The 18,601-nt window shown below is 34.8% G+C and overlaps 1 protein-coding gene across 1 annotated transcript in view; it reads right to left on the reverse strand.

Moving 5' to 3' along the window:
• l(3)80Fj (lethal (3) 80Fj) overlaps positions 1–18,601 on the reverse strand; it is a 252,563-nt gene that overhangs the window by 134,467 nt on the left and 99,495 nt on the right. Inside the window, exons 14-16 of the mRNA XM_089103680.1 lie at positions 17,125–17,323; positions 12,650–12,988; positions 7,033–7,205 (exon numbers count right to left, since the gene is read on the reverse strand). Coding sequence (XP_088959806.1) covers positions 7,033–7,205; positions 12,650–12,988; positions 17,125–17,323 — 711 coding nt within the window. The remainder of the gene's footprint in view (positions 1–7,032; positions 7,206–12,649; positions 12,989–17,124; positions 17,324–18,601) is intronic.

The following is an 18,601-nucleotide window of genomic DNA, read 5'->3' on the forward strand; positions in this document are numbered from 1 at the left end:
CACAAACATCCTTTTAAAATCTAAGCTCAAGCCATTACTCCAATTTTGACTCACATCCTTATAAATAGTAAATCTTGGGGGAGTCTAGCCCTTTCGGAAATACCGAGATGTTCACGATTTGTCCCAGAGTTTATTATTAATTAACCATTTATTTATTCTGGAGGGGGCGGGGGGGGGAACTGCAAAAAAGTCCTATTTAAACTTAAGCTGGGGACCTTAGTCATTTTCCCACTCATATTTTCTTAGATAGTTAATTTGGGGAATAGTAATTCTAGCACTCCCGAAAATGGCGCCCTTCCTCCCTTATATTAACATTTCTGCTCAAATTTCTACATTTCTACTTACATTCCTTTTATTACGGGCCGAACATAACCAGCATGTTTTGTTAAAGGAGAAAAAAGAGAACATAAGACGCGGTAGAACATTTTTTAGTACATTGGATAATGTGTATGACAATAACGTCACCAACGATGACAGAAATACTAGAGAAGACAATGCCGACTATGACAATGACATGGACTCTAACGATACAACATAGAAAACGAGCCTCGGTATCACCTTCGTTGTCATCGTTAATATCGCTGCGTTTTACACAATAGAAGAAACAACAAGACAATTTTTTCAGAAGAATACAAAACACAGCACTTTTAAGATGTTAAATAATGAATATGACAATAACGCTAACGACGACATCAGCAATGCTAGAGACAACAACACCGACAGATTAAACTATAATATTGACAAAGGCCTTTACGATTATAACATCGGCAACAAAGAAAATGAGCCTCGATATCACCCTCGTCATCATCGCCAATATCGTTGTGCTCTATACAAGAGAAAACACAAGAGGACAATTTTTTCACAAGAAAACAGAGAACACAAAATACATCACAGAATTTCGGGGAAATTCGACAGTGAAAATGACAATAACGTTATTTATGACAATAAAAGCAATATTAGAGACAACGCCCACGGAGGTAACTATGACATTGACAAAGCTTCTAGTAATAATTACTCGAGAACGAGAACTCAACAAAGAGAGCGAGGCTCGATAAAACCATCGTCATTGTCGTCAATATCGTTGCGTTTCCACAACAGAAAACACAAGAAGAAAGTTTTTAAACAAGAACACAAAGAACGCAAAACACAGCACAATGTTTTCGAGGACATTATATAGTAAGTATGACAATAAGTTACCGATAACAGCGCCGGTAGGGTAGGCCATGACATTGACAATGACTTTTATGCTGACAACGTCGCCAACAAAGAAAACAAGCCTCTGGATTACGATTGCTGTAATCGTCAGTACCGCTGAGTTTTACAAAAAAAGAGTATTGACAAGGAAAAATTCTAGTATATAAAATAGACGCTGTTTAGACGTTTTAGGTTTTATTGATTTATTTTAGTTCATTTCCTTCAACCTGGTTGGCAGAAACTTTCATACCTAACAAGTCTGAGTGTTGAATGACATCCAGTTAATTCAGCTGATTGCCCACCTTCTCGAAGTTTAAGTTGCTTATAAATAGGTTTGAGTTTCTTTAGTAATCGGTTTACCAGCCTGTTAAGGGGTCATTAAAACAATTACCACCCGCTAACCTTTTATCCTGCATCACCCTCTTTGCACTAGCAACGCAACATGTAGATACGGCCAAGTTGCCACTCTCACTTTTGTTTTATATTTTGCACTGATTACACGAGCAAGCTCTTTGGTATGCTGTGTATCTTTTAGCCTATTCCTGCTTTGAGAACCAAGCCAGTGTAAGGTTATAGTTGATCTATAGCTATCATTCTATCCCTACTGTAGTTAAGCAGGTAGAGTACCATGGGTCACCCCCTCGGGGTTTAAGGGTTATTTCCTAAAGATATAATTTCCGCTCGTTTCCACGTTACCCCACCCCACTCCTCTCCAATAGAACTCTCTGGCTGGACAATCCTAGATTGGAAATAAGTAACATAGTTTTGCTTATTTGTCCAACATTGAGGATGATGTGGCGCAGGTCCCATAAAAAAAATCCATACCATATAGCCCGTAGTTGAATTTTCGTAGCTGAGATGAGCTTGAATACCATTTCATTATGAAGAAAACAATACATAAATAAGATGCCACAAAAACTTGAGATGTCACAAAAACAATTTAAACATGGCTTGTAAACTGTTTCATTGCCATCCCTTTTTGGTCATACCATTACTATTGCTACTAACAGCTCACTGCAGCACAAAGTCGCCTTAGGCCATCAAGAGCCATATTAAAACCTAAAACGAGCAGAAATGAAGTCGCATAATAACTTAAACTGAAAGCGAACATAAGTTGCCACTAAACATAAATACAATAAATACTGCTGTGGATCAACAGATGAATCCTAAAACCAATAATTTTGGATGAATCCTAAAACCAATATTTTAATAAATACTAATGTCTTTCAGGTGATCGCTTTAACTGAAACGTGGTTAAATGATAATAACTCGCAATTACTACATATCCCTGGTTATAATTTATATGTAAGGAATCGCGAGTATTACCAACATGGAGGCCTAGCAGCTTACATTCAGGCTGATTATAAGGTTTCAATAAGAGAAGATCTTACAATATATAGAGAGAAAGTTTGCGAGTGTTTTGTTTTACATATAGCTAGAGAGAATTTGAATTTTTGTATTGTTGTAGTATATAGACCTCCACAGAGCCTGCTCCAAGACTTTATGGACCTATTTGAAGAACAAATAATGAAACTTCTAATTAACTCTACGCTATGTTTTCTTATGGGGGATTTTAATATTGGCCTTATAGATCAGTCATCTGCTAGCACTGAATTTATTAATAGAAGTTTATCTAATGGGTTTCATCCTTGTATAAATATCCCTACAAGAATTACGGGAACATCAGCAAAGCTTCTGGATAACATCCTTTCTAATATACCCTTGAGTCTTCCCAGGGTCCTTATCAACGATGTATCTGACCACTTTGGAGTTTCAGCTAGCTTTAGAACTGTCACGAAGGTGGTTAATGGCAAAACAATCAAGGATTCCAGTGATAAGTAAAAACGCGATGGTAAAACTTAAAAATTATATAGAAATGGTGGATTGGTACAATGTTCTAGGCGATGTTCAGGACGCTAATTCAAAGTTTGTTTTATTTTATGAAAAGAGTTTGCAGAGTTTGATAAGTCAAGTAGTCATATTGAAACCGTTTAATAGAAAGCACTCAAGTAAAAAACCTTGGATTAGTCCTGTGATTTTGAAGCAAATAAATGTAAGAGATAAATTGTTTAGAGCTCAAATAATTAACCCGACACAAGAAAATAAGCAATTATGTAAAATTTATCGAAATAGGTTGAACACAATTTTAAGAAATGAAAAAAAGAAATATTTTGAGAAAAAGTTTAAGGAGGTCGAAGGATGCCCTAAGAAAACCTGGGGACTAGTAAAAGAAGTGATTGGATTAAAATTAAATAGTGTACCTGATGAATTAGTTAGTGTAATGGGAAAGACTTTGAAATCTGAAAAGTACATATGAAAAGAATTTCAGAGTTATTTTTCGAATATTGGTCTGAATTTAGATATGTCAGTTGTACCTGATAGTGGTGATCCCACATCCGAGTCCTTACTGAGGGACCCCATTGATGTGTCTCTTCACCTTAGACTTCAAACAGTTGATGAAATTAAAAAAATTATTTATGGGTTTCGTAGTAATTCATCTGGTAGCGACCATATTACTCTAAAAACACTTAAATGTATTGTTCCTGTTGTAGCTGAAGTTTTATGTGGGTTAATTAATGAGTGTTTTCGTCAAGGAAAATTCCCAGACTGTTTTAAAGTTGCCCGTATAACCCCAATTCATAAGGGTGGTATTCAAAATGACCCAGGAAACTATAGACCGATATCTGTTTTACCCATTATTTCCCGTGTTTTAGAGAAGTGTTTTAGTATTAGAATGATGAGTTTTTTGGAGGATCATAAGTTACTGGTAGAGACACAATTTGGGTTCCGCAGAAAAAGGACAACGGAACAGGCGATGATTTATTTGACAACTATTATTAATGATGTATTAGATAAAGGTTTAAAAATAGGTGCTATATTTTTAGATCTGATGAAAGCTTTAGATACTGTGGATCATTAAAGTCTACTTAAGAAGTGTAAGGCGTATGGTTTGAGGGGTAGATCATTACTTTTTTTAAGAAGTTTTTTAAGTAATCGTTATCAGTATGTCCAGCTAAATGATTATTCTTCCGAAAGAAAGCGTATTGAAAAAGGTGTTCCACAAGGATCAGTTTTCGGTCCTATATTATTCTTGATATTTATTAATGATTTACCAAATTGTCTAAATAATTTTTGCTATAGAATAAATGAACTAAAGGTAAACCCGACTAATGAAACAGTTTTACTTTTTGCTGATGACACAACAGCCATTAGCACAGCTAAGACAGCGAAGCTGCTGCAGATTTCCATGAAGGAATCAGTTAATAGAATTGCAGCATGGCTGAGGGTAAATAAATTAAGGATTAACATGGCTAAGTCCATGGAAAATAATAACTTTATTATTTTCTCGCGATCATCAAACCTTTACCCATGGATTAAGGAATTAGATATGCCTAATGGCGTTATAAAACGGACTGCGTCTTTTAAATACCTTGGGATTGTAATAGACGAAACTCTATCTTTTAAGGAACATGTAACTTTAACTAGCAAAATTCTGGCAAAAAATCTCGGTATAATGAAGAAACTCCAACATTATTTTCCTAAGTCTATCCTTCGCCATCTTTATTTTTCTTTAATACACCCGTATATACTTTATTGTTCAAGTATTTGGCTCTCTACTTTTTCTTCTACCCTAAAACCAATAAGAGTTCTACAAAATCATGCAGTAAGAATTTTAGCCGGTATATCTCCACGTATGTCTGTTCGAGATATTTACCCAACTTTGAAATTTTTCCCGGCTGCAGGCCTTCGTGAATTCTATGTATTGTGGTTTATTTTTGGACTGCAACAGGATGTTCAGCCTCGTTGTTTTGGTGATTTATTGTCCATTAGGTCTACTGTTCATTCTCATGATACAAGGGGTAGCGCGGACTTCTGTGTACCCAGAGATATATCTTCCCGTTCATGTTTTTCTGTTCTTTATAGAGGTACGCGGAAATGGAATAGTTTGAATAGTGATATTAAGACTATTGGTGACCCCAATATTTTTAGAAAAATCATTAAGGAACTGCTTTTTGCTGAATATGAGTTTTGACTGATTGATTGATTTATTTATTGTGGGGGTTTTGTTGATATGATGTTCCCAGAGGAAGTATAACATATGATATTATTTTGTATTTATTGTTTAGTGTGATGGTATTAGTGGTGTCAGTGGCCAAGTCTTCTTTTGTTTTAATGATTTTGTTTTCTCTACCTCCCCCACGGACAAGCTTTGCTTTTTAGGGGAGGTAGCAATAATTTTTTGTTGACATGTTTTTTTTCAATAAATCCTTCTTCTTCTCTTCAAATAAAAATTAAAATGGACAATCAACTCAAACTTAAAATGAAAAAACCGGACCTGAAAAAAAGAGCAGGGATACGGCCCCTTTAACAGTCTATTTCTTCTTGTTTTAGTTCTACTGTCTGTTTTAAGGTTTGATTTTTTATCTGTATTTTTTATTCTGCACTGAAAAGGGTTGATCGGGTCGAAGGGTCTCGACTGAAATATTTGCAAATCTTCTTCGGTTTTTCACTGGCTGTTTTAACTCCATTTTCTCTTCTTTATGAATTTTTCCTTCGTTTTGCCTAAAAATCAAAACGTCATTTGCGTCGCTCGGTTATTTTGAACAAAATAACTATTCAAATTTTTTTTTCGGACGTCTTGAAGGGTTATGGAGAAACCAGTTTAAAAAAAAGCATGATAGAGGGACTGGTTGTCCTTTAGATGCTTTCGATTCTTAAGAATGGCACTAAAACTTTCAATTTCCAATCGGATAAGCTCCTACCCCAAAATACAGGGAGGGAAAACAACGAAGTAAGGAAAAATATTGCATTAAAGGCACATGACTCACTCCTAAGTCGAAACTATAAGGTAAATGGTTAAATACTTATATATTATGCTTGGTTACTGGGCTATATTCATAGGAGGAGGCGATGATGTGTACTCGGTTTGAACAACCACCGCCCGAATTATTCCTCGGAAGAACTAGTAAATTGGTTGAAAAACGCAAATGAAAAGGGTATGTCTCCTAAAAAACTAAAAATTATTTCGCCAGCTCGTAAATATGTCTTAAAAATATAGGTAAAGAACCCTAACTCCCTTCGAATATAATTTTATGGTAACCTCCTTTCCCCCATTAAAAAAAGCCTGTAAAAGAAATGTACAGCACATGTAATTGATCACGGTAAGATGTACATATAATTCGCTGACAACCTAAGAAGTGCAAAAGCATTTGAAAAAGAATACATACAAAGAAAAAGAAGAAAAGTAAAAAAAAAGAAGAAAAAGAAAAATAATTTAGAAGAAAAAGAATACATATAAAGTAAAAAAATAGAAGAAAAAGAATAAGAAAAAGAAAAATAATTTAGAAGAAAAAGAATACATATAATTCGCTGACAAACTAAGAAGTGCAAAAGCATTTGAAAAAGAATACATACAAAGAAAAAGAAGAAAAGTAAAAAAATAGAAGAAAAAGAATAAGAAAAAGAAAAATAATTTAGAAGAAAAAGAATACATTTAATTCGCTAACAACCTAAGAAGTGCAAAAGCATTCGAAAAATTTAGATTCTTGTCCCCGATCTTCGGGACTAATACTTTCTTATCTTAAAGCACTTAGAATATCGACATCAAATAATTTTTGCTCCCTGGACTCATTATCAAGGGACGCTATTAAAATATAATCTATAATATAACTAATTATATATTTAATAAATAACAAAGTATATCATAGAACTAATGTAGCAAACGAACATTTTCAATAATTTTAGATTTCAAATATTTTGCATACAAAATTTTAGACTATATAAAAGACGAAAACGAAAAAAACAAATGATTTAAGATGTGATGAACACCATAAATACCCGTATTCCAGCATCACGAACGGCAACAGTTTCTGACTCTAAAGCACTTAATAGGACGTTAATCTCATCCTCGCCAGCGATACTTTTCTCAAAGTTTTGTTCCTCCACACTTAACGAGCAGACATCTAAGAATGCTGCCGATGCCGATTGTTGCATCCTTCCCTTTTGCTTTTCTAAAAGAACATTTTTAACTATTATTTTTTCTTAGTGTATGTAGTTTCGGTGCGTTGTTTTTTTCATTGTTAGGCCCCCATCATTATTATGCTTCATTGTTATTGTTTTGTTATTGAACATTTTTAATTGAGTTGTGTATTTACTTTCCTTTTTTAAGAAGCTGTCGAGAGAAAAATAGTAATCAAAAAAAAAAAAAAAAAAAAAAAAAAAAAAAAAAAAAAAAAAAAAAAATCACTGTTCTCAGAGCAGCTACCGAAGCTGTCGGCTCGAAGCAGTGAAAGAAGAAAAAGTGGATTAGCAGCCAGATGTTTGAAATAATTGAGCAGAGTCGTTGATCGAGATTAAGAGAGATATGACACTCTACAGACAGCTCAACAAACTACGAAATTCCTTGCTCCACAAGGACGAGAAAGACTTTATTGTGGGTAAAGCTGCCCAAAAGAAAGACATAGGCGTAACTTTCAAGATCCTGCGCGAGCTGACTGGCGAACATACCATGACGTTCACAAGCCTGAAAGCAGCGAATGGAGAAACTATATACGATCAGTCAGAATGTGTTGGTCTCTGGTAGAAACACTTTAATAAGCTGCTAAACTCAGATCCGCCCAACTGCATTGACCCAGGGCTTGTTGCCGCAACTGCAGAAGCTACCCCTGCCCCGACGGCGCCAAATTTTTTTCCTGAGGACATTAAATTGGAAGTGAGGAAACTGAAAAACAGTAAAGCATCTGGCACCTGTGGCATCGCTTCACATCTACTTACTACGGGCGGCCCTGCAATGATACTTTGGCTGCAGAAAGTGTTCAGCGTAATCTGGCGCACTGAAGTTATACCGTCAGACTGGAAGAAAGGAATCATCGTGCCAGTGTTTAAGCACAAGGGCAGCAAGACGGATTGCAGCAACTACCGTGGCATCACCCTAGTCTCTGTTCCTGGAAAGCTGTTTGCAATACTCCTGTTGAAACATGCAATAAGTTTCCTACATGCTTTATACCACCCCAAGTGATACAGAAACATGCCATAAATATTGACCGCTGAACATATTTACACGGTCAGATAGACCACTTAGACGGAGCTGGATTTCAACAAAAAAGCTTACATACATTTTATTTGCTTCTTTTCCGCCTTCGAGAAAATCAACCCACAGTTTCTTTTGATAATTTTGAAAGCTGTGGGCCTACCAACAGAGATATTCAGCCTCTTTATAAAACTCTACAACAGCACAGAAAGCGCCATCCTTGTTAACAGGAAGCTTTTTTCTTCCTTCCCCATCGAAAATGGTGTAAGGCAAGGATGCGCTGCTGCACCTGAGCTGTTTAACTGCATCATCGACCACATTTTGAACGAGACACACCGTGTCCACCCTTTTGGCATAAGTAATGCCGGAAGGACTTCGTCTGGTGTTGACTTTGCCGACGAAGTAGCCGTCCTTAGCGAAAATATTGACCAGCTTAAGTTTGTACTCGAGACACTCTCCCCCACTGCCTCCGCAGTTGGGCTGCAAATCAACTGGAAGAAAACGAAGATCATGTCCATAGAAAAGACCGCATCTGTGTCACCCTTAACTGTTGTGATCAACGGTCAAGCTGTTGACGTGGTAAGGCAGTTCACTTATCTCGGATCAATTATATCATCAAATGGCACACTTGACGCCGAAACCTCATCCAGATCAGCCAAGACGAACTCTGTATTCGGACGGCTCCTGAGAGCAGTCTTCCACAAACTGCAAATTAGTCGCCTTACAAAAGCCCGCATCTAGAACGCCACAGTCTCAAGCATCATGATGTACTCTTTTGAGACATGGCCGATAACCCAGACACAGATAAGAAAGGTCTATGCCATCCAAACTATACACCTGCGTTGAGTTGAAGGCTTCAAATGGTATGATAAGATTCACAATACTAATATCCTGAGGACCTATAAGTCGGTGAACCTGTCCTCCCATGTAGCAGTTTGTTCTCCAAGGTACGACCACTTACTCAACTTCCCACTAGCTATCACTGCAAGGATCATATCGAACATCAATCCCTCGATTGTCTGGAAACATCCTCGGGGGAGGCCGCACACGAGATGGGCTGATGCTATAAATCAACGCTTTCTTAACCGCAATTTCGACCCAAATGAGGAACCGTCCCTAGCCCTGGACAGGGCTGCTTGGAAAAGAGTGACAGCACTGTCAACTAGTTCCCTCTACGCTGGTGACCCTGCTGAGCAAGAGTGTTAAGTAAGTAAATTATTGTTAGGCTAAGCTTCTTGGGCCAAAAAACCTTTAGCAGTGGTTTTCAAAGAACTGTCTAGTAAGATTAAAACATGAATATATTTTTACATTACATACATAATTTTCATTATATTTATGTTATTTAAAAGCAATATATAATAAATTAAAAAACAATAAATTATTAATAAACAATACAGTTTATAATGTAAAAAACATAGTTTTACAATAAGTTATTAGAAATAAGAATGAATTATAATTATAATTTAGTTTTATAATAAAAACGGTTTATTAATAAATAATAAACGAATAAATAAATGAATTATATTCGTAATAAAAATCTAAATAAAAGATTTTTTTAATTTGTAATAAAATATAAACAAATAATATAAAACTAAAAATAAAAAAAGAAATAAAAATTTATATTTCATACAATTTTTTATAATATACATATTTACACGATAAACATAAAAAAATAAGTAAAATAAAATGTAAACAAATAAATTTATATTTATAATAGAAATTTATATTGTATTTATAAATTATAAATATTTATAAATAAATATAATTTAATAATAAACATAAATAATAAATAAATGTTATATATATATATATATATATATATATATATATATATATATATATATATATATATATATATATATATATATATATATATATATATATATTATATATATATATATATATAACATTTATTTATATATCTGGCATGAATATGAATAAAATACAAGTACGGGTGGCATAAGCTTGTTGGGCAATATGATAATTCTAGTATGAATAAAAAAAAACATCTAGGACTAGTGATTGAAATACTATTTTTACTGAGGGATTTATTTTGCTTTTTAGCTAACTCTTAAAGAGAGCTATAGTAACCGTAGCTAAAGAGATAGGAAAATTTATATGTCATAATGCCTTAATTATGGTTGGGGATTATTTGGATTCATTAGCTGCCACATATGAAGTGGCAGCATAAAGCACTGCCACACCTTGTGTTAGGTTTGAATTCAAACCTCTGATGGCATCTTCAAGAGTATGAAATAAACTTCAAGTTGTGTCTATCTCCTTTAACAGGTCTATCCTTCCTTTAGCACCTTCAATGGGGGAGACACCTTGAAATGCATGTCCATGGGGGAAATAGAGAAAACGAATAACAAAAATCTGTTTGAAGACCCTTATTCTGATGTGCCGACTTAAAGTTCTAGATTTTATAATAATTGATTCATAATTGCAGCCTAGTATTAGCACACGGTTTTCCCATAAAAAGGTAGATGGCAGTTTAATTTCTAGAAAAGTAGTACACTGGTGTACTATACCCTCTTATTTGTCATATGGTTCTTTCACACTACGCCATAGAACCTTTCCTATTAACATAAATTATGACTTAAAGTAATTAAATATAACTTTATGGAACAGATTTGTCCGTAACCTAGGTAGCGCTACATGGACTCGAGCTCTAACAAGACTGAATTCAAGATCTATAAGTAATTAAAAAAAAATATAGATTAAATTAATAAATTCTTTCTAGAGAGCGTTCCACGATTGAGCAAAGGTCAAATCCAGATAAGGGGCTAATTTGCTATGAGGCACGGGAGAGGCAACTGCCCCTCCCAAACCTCGGTTTACTCCCCAGGTTTAATACTAGTGTTAAATAAAATAACACTAAAAAATTGAGAGTTAAATAAATATATAGTAACGAATATTGCAAAATTAGTTGATATCATGTAACGAGATTATTTTAATAAGTTGAATAATAAAATTACTCAAATGGGTCTATATACTTCGGCTGTGTTGAGTTTTATGGAATTTAAGTTTCTCAAACCGATGGCATATTTTAAAAAGGGTGCCATCCCCTACTTAAACAAACTAAAGAAGCGTCATGCTCTATTGAAAAAGGGGGCCATCCCTACTTAAGAAAATTAAAGGGGTGTCATCCCCTATTTAAATAGGGGGCGCCATCCCCTACTTAAGAAAGTTAAAGGGATGTCATCCCCTATTTAAATAGGGGGTGTTATCCCCTACTTAAGTAAACTAAAAATTACGATTTGCTCGAGTAGTTTCTTGGGAAAAAAAGTTAATAAAAATTAGTAGTTTATTGGGTAATGAGTTCAATATTATTTAGACAAACCGTTAAATCAATTTGAAGACAAGAGGGACTTGCAGAGAGTTCAGTGCATATATACAACTCAGGGAATGTGTTAGCATATGGGGGAAAAGTTAATTTCCGATGCAATTTGAAGACAAGAATTTTGAAGGCAATTTGAAGACAAGGCAATTTGAAGAATCATTTTGAAGACAAGATGGACTTGTAGAGAGTTAAGTGCATATATACAACTCAAGGAATGTGCTAGCATATGGGGGAAAAGTTAATTTCCGATGCAATTTGAAGACAAGAATTTTGAAGGCAATTTGAAGACAAGGCAATTTGAAGAATCAATTTGAAGACAAGAGGGACTTGCAGAGAGTTCAGTGCATACATACAACTCAGGGAATGTGTTAGCATATGGCGAAAAGGCTAATTTCCGATGCAAATTGAAGATAAGAATTTTGATGGCAATTTGAAGACAAGGCAATTTGAAGAATCAATTTGAAGACAAGAGGGACTTGCAGAGAGTTCAGTGCATACATACAACTCAGGGAATGTGTTAGCATATGGGGGAAAAGTTAATTTACAATGCAATTTGAAGACAAGAATTTTGAAGGCAATTGGAAGACAAGGCAATTTCAAGAATCAATTTGTAGACAAGAGGGACTTGCAGAGAGTTCAGTGCATATATACAACTCAGGGAATGTGTTAGCATATGGAGGAAAAGTTAATTTCCGATGCAAATCAACGTTATATTTGGATTCAGGATAAAATTCTGATTCTAAAGGTATGTTTACTTCTTGGCTATCTCCTTAATGAGTTAAACAGAAAATTTACCAAGGTTCTAATAATTAAACCATTTAATTATTAAGGGAGTTTCGGTTTCAGCTTAGCTTATTGAGGAAAATAATTCAGATATGTAGGGAACTATGTTAACGAAAGGGAGTTCCAACGTAACCCCTCCTTTGGTGAAACTAAAAACAATTACGTCTTTTTTTGTGATTTTTTGTAACAGAAATTTGGGGAAAAAAGACATGGTCAAATATTTAAAAAATATACAAACTCCCTCTAACCATAAATAAAATTGTACGAAAAAAATGTCAATGCAAAAAAAAAAAACGCACCAATAATCCAAATAAGAGTATCCATGAGTGGCCCAAGGGCTAAATGTTTGACCTCCTCACAATCACTCAATTTGGCAGTCATCAGCTGAATGAATCTAATACCACCCTCTAAAATCTGGTCAATGTTGATAAATTTCTTAAAGGCAGCGAAGAGGAATTGAAGATTGTAGACAAAGAACTGTGCCTCTTGAAAAAGAAGGTGTGGTTTATCACTCATACTTTCAACCAATAGGAAGATGACACGCAAAGTTGCTTTTTGAAGCTGCTCTCCCTCCCAGGCGGAATCCAAATCGCATTGAGGTTCATTGAGCCGTAATGTCAACTTACCGACACTTAAGCCTAAAAATAGAAATGAATAAAAAATATAATATACGCTGAAAATAAAAATTAAACGAAATCTATATAGCTAAGTCTACATAAGCATAGTTATCCAATCAGAATGCAACCCCACTGGAATCTTGATTAGGGAAAATTAGGTTACCAAAAAAAGGGCGGGGGAGCACTAATAAAAAGAAAGAAATTTTATTCGAGAATTTGAATAAGAAGTAGCGGAATTGCAATAAAGACGAATTTTACTTTATCATTTGAATAAGAAGGGCCCAGATATTCAAGACGATTTAGAATTTCTGGGGACAGGACCGGGCCAGAACCCTCATCCCCTGTGTGTGTTTATCCAAAAGCTCCAATTCTCCAGTTAAACAGCTTGGATTCTCGACTGGATTCTGGGAAAATGACTTCCATAAAATTCAACAAACTTTCTAAAATTCATACTTTCTAAAAGGCATCTAAAACTACAGTGTTTATATTCATTTGTCCATGAACATGTTTTACATGTTTTGGAGCCTCTTGCGGATGCATAAAATCATTTTACTAACACTAAAAGTTTAAATTCAAAATGAATAAATAAGTTAATATAATATAACCAAAACAAACTTATCAAACATAAGTTAATTTTAGAGCAAAATGTAAACTAATCAGCCTTAAAATTAATAAAACTTTTATATTTTAATTACAACTACTACTACTAACGACTCACTGCTGCACCAAGCCGCCCGAGGCCAACACAGCTACGCATGCTCCTTTTCCATCCCAATCTATTTAAAGTCTCCCTCCTTACACTCTTCCAGGAAGTTCCCATTTCCTTTGAATCTTTCTTCAAGACATCCCCCCACCCCAACCATGGACGACCTGCTTTTAGAAAATGCTCATCCGTTTTTTGGAGCACCCATGTTTCAGAACCATACTTCAACACTGTCATCACTGTAGCTTCCAATATTCTAATCTTGGCTGGAAGACTTATCTTCCTATTCATCCGAACTTTTTTCAAATGTAAAAAAAACACCCTGGGCTTTGGCTGTTCTACTTTTAACATCTTTATTGCGCCCACCGTCTTTACTAATAATGCTGCCAAGGTAAGCGAAGCCGTCCAAATTGATCGATCTTCTCATTAGCCAGCATCACCTTCACTTATCCCTAGTCCTAGCGTAGACAAACATACAACTCAAATTACAACGCACAACAAACACATCAAAACAAAAAACTCAGTACAAGAACAAAGTTCAAATGGAAGTGAAGAAATTAAAAGAATAGAACTTGTAAGAAGTAAAGGGAACAAGGAATAATCAAAACTAAATAAAAGTAACTAACATAAAATAAAAGTAATTTTTAGACTAAAAAGTAATCTAATCCATTAAAAAATGTCTTGAAAAATGTTACAAGCAATTTTTTTGTCTGTTTTTTTTTTTTTTTTTTTTTCAACATTAAGCTTTAATAAATGTTGTAAAATATTTAGTATCCGTCACCCTTCCTTAAGAGGAAAATTTCTGTTACTATTGTCGTTAACTACACCTTTCCTTTGCTTTAAGTTAATTGAATTATTATACTGAATAAATTAAAACAAAATAAATATATTTTATTTAACTAGGAAGAGGAGTTTTGTTTCACCCAAAAATCTACCTTGAAGAGAATCTGGGGGATGGGCTACATTACGTATGATAGTAGATATTAGTCCTAGGACGAAACATTTTCTAGTTTAATTGTGCTGCGCCTTGTTTGACGCAAGCAAAATATTCGCGCTATTTCTCTCTTTTCTTGTCTTTTTCATTGATTTAAAACTCATGTCTTCGCTACGTTTTTCTTTTTTTTATATGGTTAGTCAATTAGGCTTCAAATCTTTTTAGTGGCGCGAATTCGTAAAAATATAGGGGGGCAAGAGGGAGTGTCCAAATATATTTTAAGAACCTGGGGGGGGGGACAGTGGTATCGTTTTTTTTGTTTTTTTTTTAATACCAAAAAAGGCTTTTTTTAAATGAAAATACCCCCAGAAAACTATTTGTCGAATATAGGGGGGGGGGGGAATAATCTAGAGGTCAAAATTATAGTCCTGCCCTTCAGATTTGTGCCCCTGAATCCTTTATAGATGCTAGATTTGTTTGTATTAAAGGTCAAAAGGCCAAAATACTCTTACTTATCTATTTTTGTTACACCTAGCGTGATACAGGCCGAAACGCCAAATAAGGCCATAAAAACCAAAACGCCAAATAAGGTCATAAATGCCGAAACACTTTTACTTGTCTATTTTTGTTACAACTAGTGTGATACAGGCCAAAATGCCAAATAATGCCATAAAAGCCAAAACACTCTTGCTTATCTACTTTTGTTACACCTAGTGTGATACAAGTCAAAACGCCAAAAAGGTCATAAAGGCCAAAACGCTCTTTCTTATCTATTCTTGTTACGCCTTGTGTGATACAGGCCAAAACGCCAAATAAGGCCATTAAAGGCTAAAACACTCTTGCTTATCTGTTTTTGTTACACCTTGTGTGATACAGGCCAAAAACACCAAATAAAGCCATAAAGGCCAAAACGCTCTTACTTATCTATTTTTGTTACCCCTTATGTGATACAGACCAAAATGCCAAAAAATGCCATAAAAGCCAAAACACTTGCTTATCTACTTTTGTTACACCTAGTGTGATACAAGCCAAAACGCCAAAAAGGTCATAAAGGCCAAAACGCTCTTTCTTATCTATTTTTGTTACGCCTTGTGTGACACAGGCAAAAACGCCAAATAAGGCCATTAAAGGCCAAAACACTCTTGCTTATCTTTTTTTGTTACACCTTGTGTGTTACAGGCCAAAACGCCAAATAAGGCCATAAAGGCCAAAATACTCTTACTTATCTATTTTTGTTACACCTAGTGTGACACAGGCCAAAACGCCAAATAAGGTCATAAAGGCCAAAACGCTCTTACTCATCTATTTTTGTTACGCCTTGTGTGATACAGGTCAAAACGCCAAATAAGGCCATAAAGGCCAAAACACTCTTACTTATCTATTTTTGTTACACCTTGTGTGATACAGGCGAAACATTCATGTCATTTCTTTCTTTGCGTCCTTAGACTCGTTTTTGTTTTGATGGAAAAAGAAGAAGATTTAGACTGATACGATGACAACGAATAACAAATAATAACATAGAACAACACAAAGACAAAGAACAACACAGGGGTGATATTTTAAATATATTTTGATGCTCATTAGTAATCTGTTTACCCGTAAAAAAGGAACTATTTTTCAGTTTTGTTGACAAGCATTTACGAAACAGTACGTAACACACAACACACTCACATCTGCATTCATCGATTCATGTTCTTCATTCACGTTCTGACAAGGAACAACACAGGGGCCTAGGTCTTATAGTGTAGTTTTTGTACTCTCTTCGTTTTTACACTGGAGAGGGGGAGAGGATAGCACTGCATGTGTTTCAGTATATTATTTGTCGCTGTTATTGGCTTATCCACGGACCTTAAACTCGTTTCTCTATTAGAACATGTTCTCATGATTGATCATTTCACCTTGTGACAACCCAATAGGCGGAGCTATGATAATGACCGAAGCTAATACTTGTTTTAATGTTATAAGTACTTGTTAAAAATCAAGTTGTTCAATTATAACAAATAACTTGGATCAAGTTATTATTTGTTACAGGGGGTGGGTCATATCGTGGCTGAGCTTATTTTTACCTATTTAGAGGCTACGACAATAAACAGGTGGAAAGATGAAGGGGCAGATTATGACTAAACACGGAACCACCTGGTGATAGGGCATGGCTATTAAGCATTGCAGAGGTATGGTTTTGACTGAGCTCTTCAAATACACAATATAAAGATATCATAAAAAATAACCATTAGTGGTACAAAGTCACAACTGCGAATCAAACCTGCCTGTCAATAGGAATTTTGTTAAAACCCCTATTAAGATTTGTTTTAAATGGCAGGTCTATTAACAAATGCAAAATGTATTATAATATTTAAATATATTACCGATTAAATACAATTTGTCAGTTAAAATAAAAAAACTTGTGATTAAAATCACACGCCATGTGATTAAAATTTGTGATTAACATCATAGCCAGTGAGCCAATACCATGATCTAAAATATCAAAGCCACAAAAATTTTGTGAATAAAATCACTCACCTAAAACATCATAATCTCTATGGAAAACGCATTTCCTCAGGTCACTATAGACTTCCATTATTTGAGGTGCGGCGATTGGTGATTTTAATGTCTTCAGCAAAATCGGTAGTAAACGTTTAAAATGACAGGATAAATCACCAGGTGCCCCAAGTAGACAACATCTCAAAATACTTAAGGTCGACTCAATTTTATCAAACAGCTAAAATAAAAAACAAATAGTCATAGAAATGAAATTAGAAATAGACATAGACATAAAATGTCTCTGAAGTTTCAACTAGCATCATGGGTCCTACAACAATTGTAATATAGCCGTTTTAACCCAAAGAGACAAGGATTCTAAAATATACTTTCTCACCACCTCAGGTTTACGGTATTGTGTGCTTCATTATGTTGTTTTGTTTTTTTGCAATTATTGTTTTTTGTTTGTTATTGTTATGTACCATGTTTTGTTACATGTGTTATAACGACCTGCTATTAATTTGTGCCATTTTTATTTTATTTTATTTTGCCGGCGGCTTCTGTTGCAATAAACATCTATCTATTTATCTATATGACAAATGATATCAGAAAGCTGGGAGAGAGTTTATTCGATTATAACCTTAAGATTTAAAGCCCTTTTTATTCTGAAATAGATCGAAGTGGACCCATGTCTTCCTTTCTACAACCTTTGAGCTCCCGGGTACCTTTGTACCACCAGAAGATATAGTATCAAAATGCCAAATGCATTTTTATATTTAATTAAATCTTTTATATATTTCAATAAAGTATTTTATCGAATTAAGGTTATAATATTATAAATTATCAGAAGCTTCAAAATATACTTCTAGACGTGGCAAGATGCGTGCAACCCTAAGAGGAAGAGCGCCGAATTATGGAAATATAGCCAAAGCATGGAAAGATAGAGGCATCATACATACAGTACAGTAGAAGGATGTTCATTATACACGCAGTTAAAATCAGAATCATACATGGGTCTTTAGTAAGTAAAACTGGAGCCCAATGGGATCATGAGGTCGCAACCAATACTTGCAATCGAATAAGCCTTTCGTCGACTATCTATGACCATCTGTTCTATATGATGAGACCAGAAAGGGATACATGGGAGACTCACCAGACAAAATGGTCCCTTAAACACCTCTCTGTGATGTCCCAGTGAACTGTTAGCATTGGAAAAAAGAGAACACATCAGTGCTATCCATGCAAAAAATGATTTCCTTGTTGTTCAAGCCAGGGGGCTGTAGGGTTTCCATGGGGTAGGGGGCTTTCCGTATAGGGTTTTCGAACACCTCTCTACCAACATTTATGTATGATGCCTCTATCTTTATCTAAACAAAACTTTGATCTAGTCATATTCAGGACATCATTGTTAACTCGGTAAAGTTTTTTTAGTACTTTCATAAGAGCTATTCATTTTAATTTAACTCTTTGTGATTCAGGGGTCATTCTTAAAAAAATTGGAATAAAATTAGAACTTTAG

The sequence above is a fragment of the Artemia sp. Qi Xiang Cuo genome, chromosome 17 (genome assembly GCF_049724085.1).
Source record: "Artemia sp. Qi Xiang Cuo chromosome 17, ASM4972408v1, whole genome shotgun sequence".
NCBI lineage: Eukaryota > Metazoa > Arthropoda > Branchiopoda > Anostraca > Artemiidae > Artemia > Artemia sp. Qi Xiang Cuo.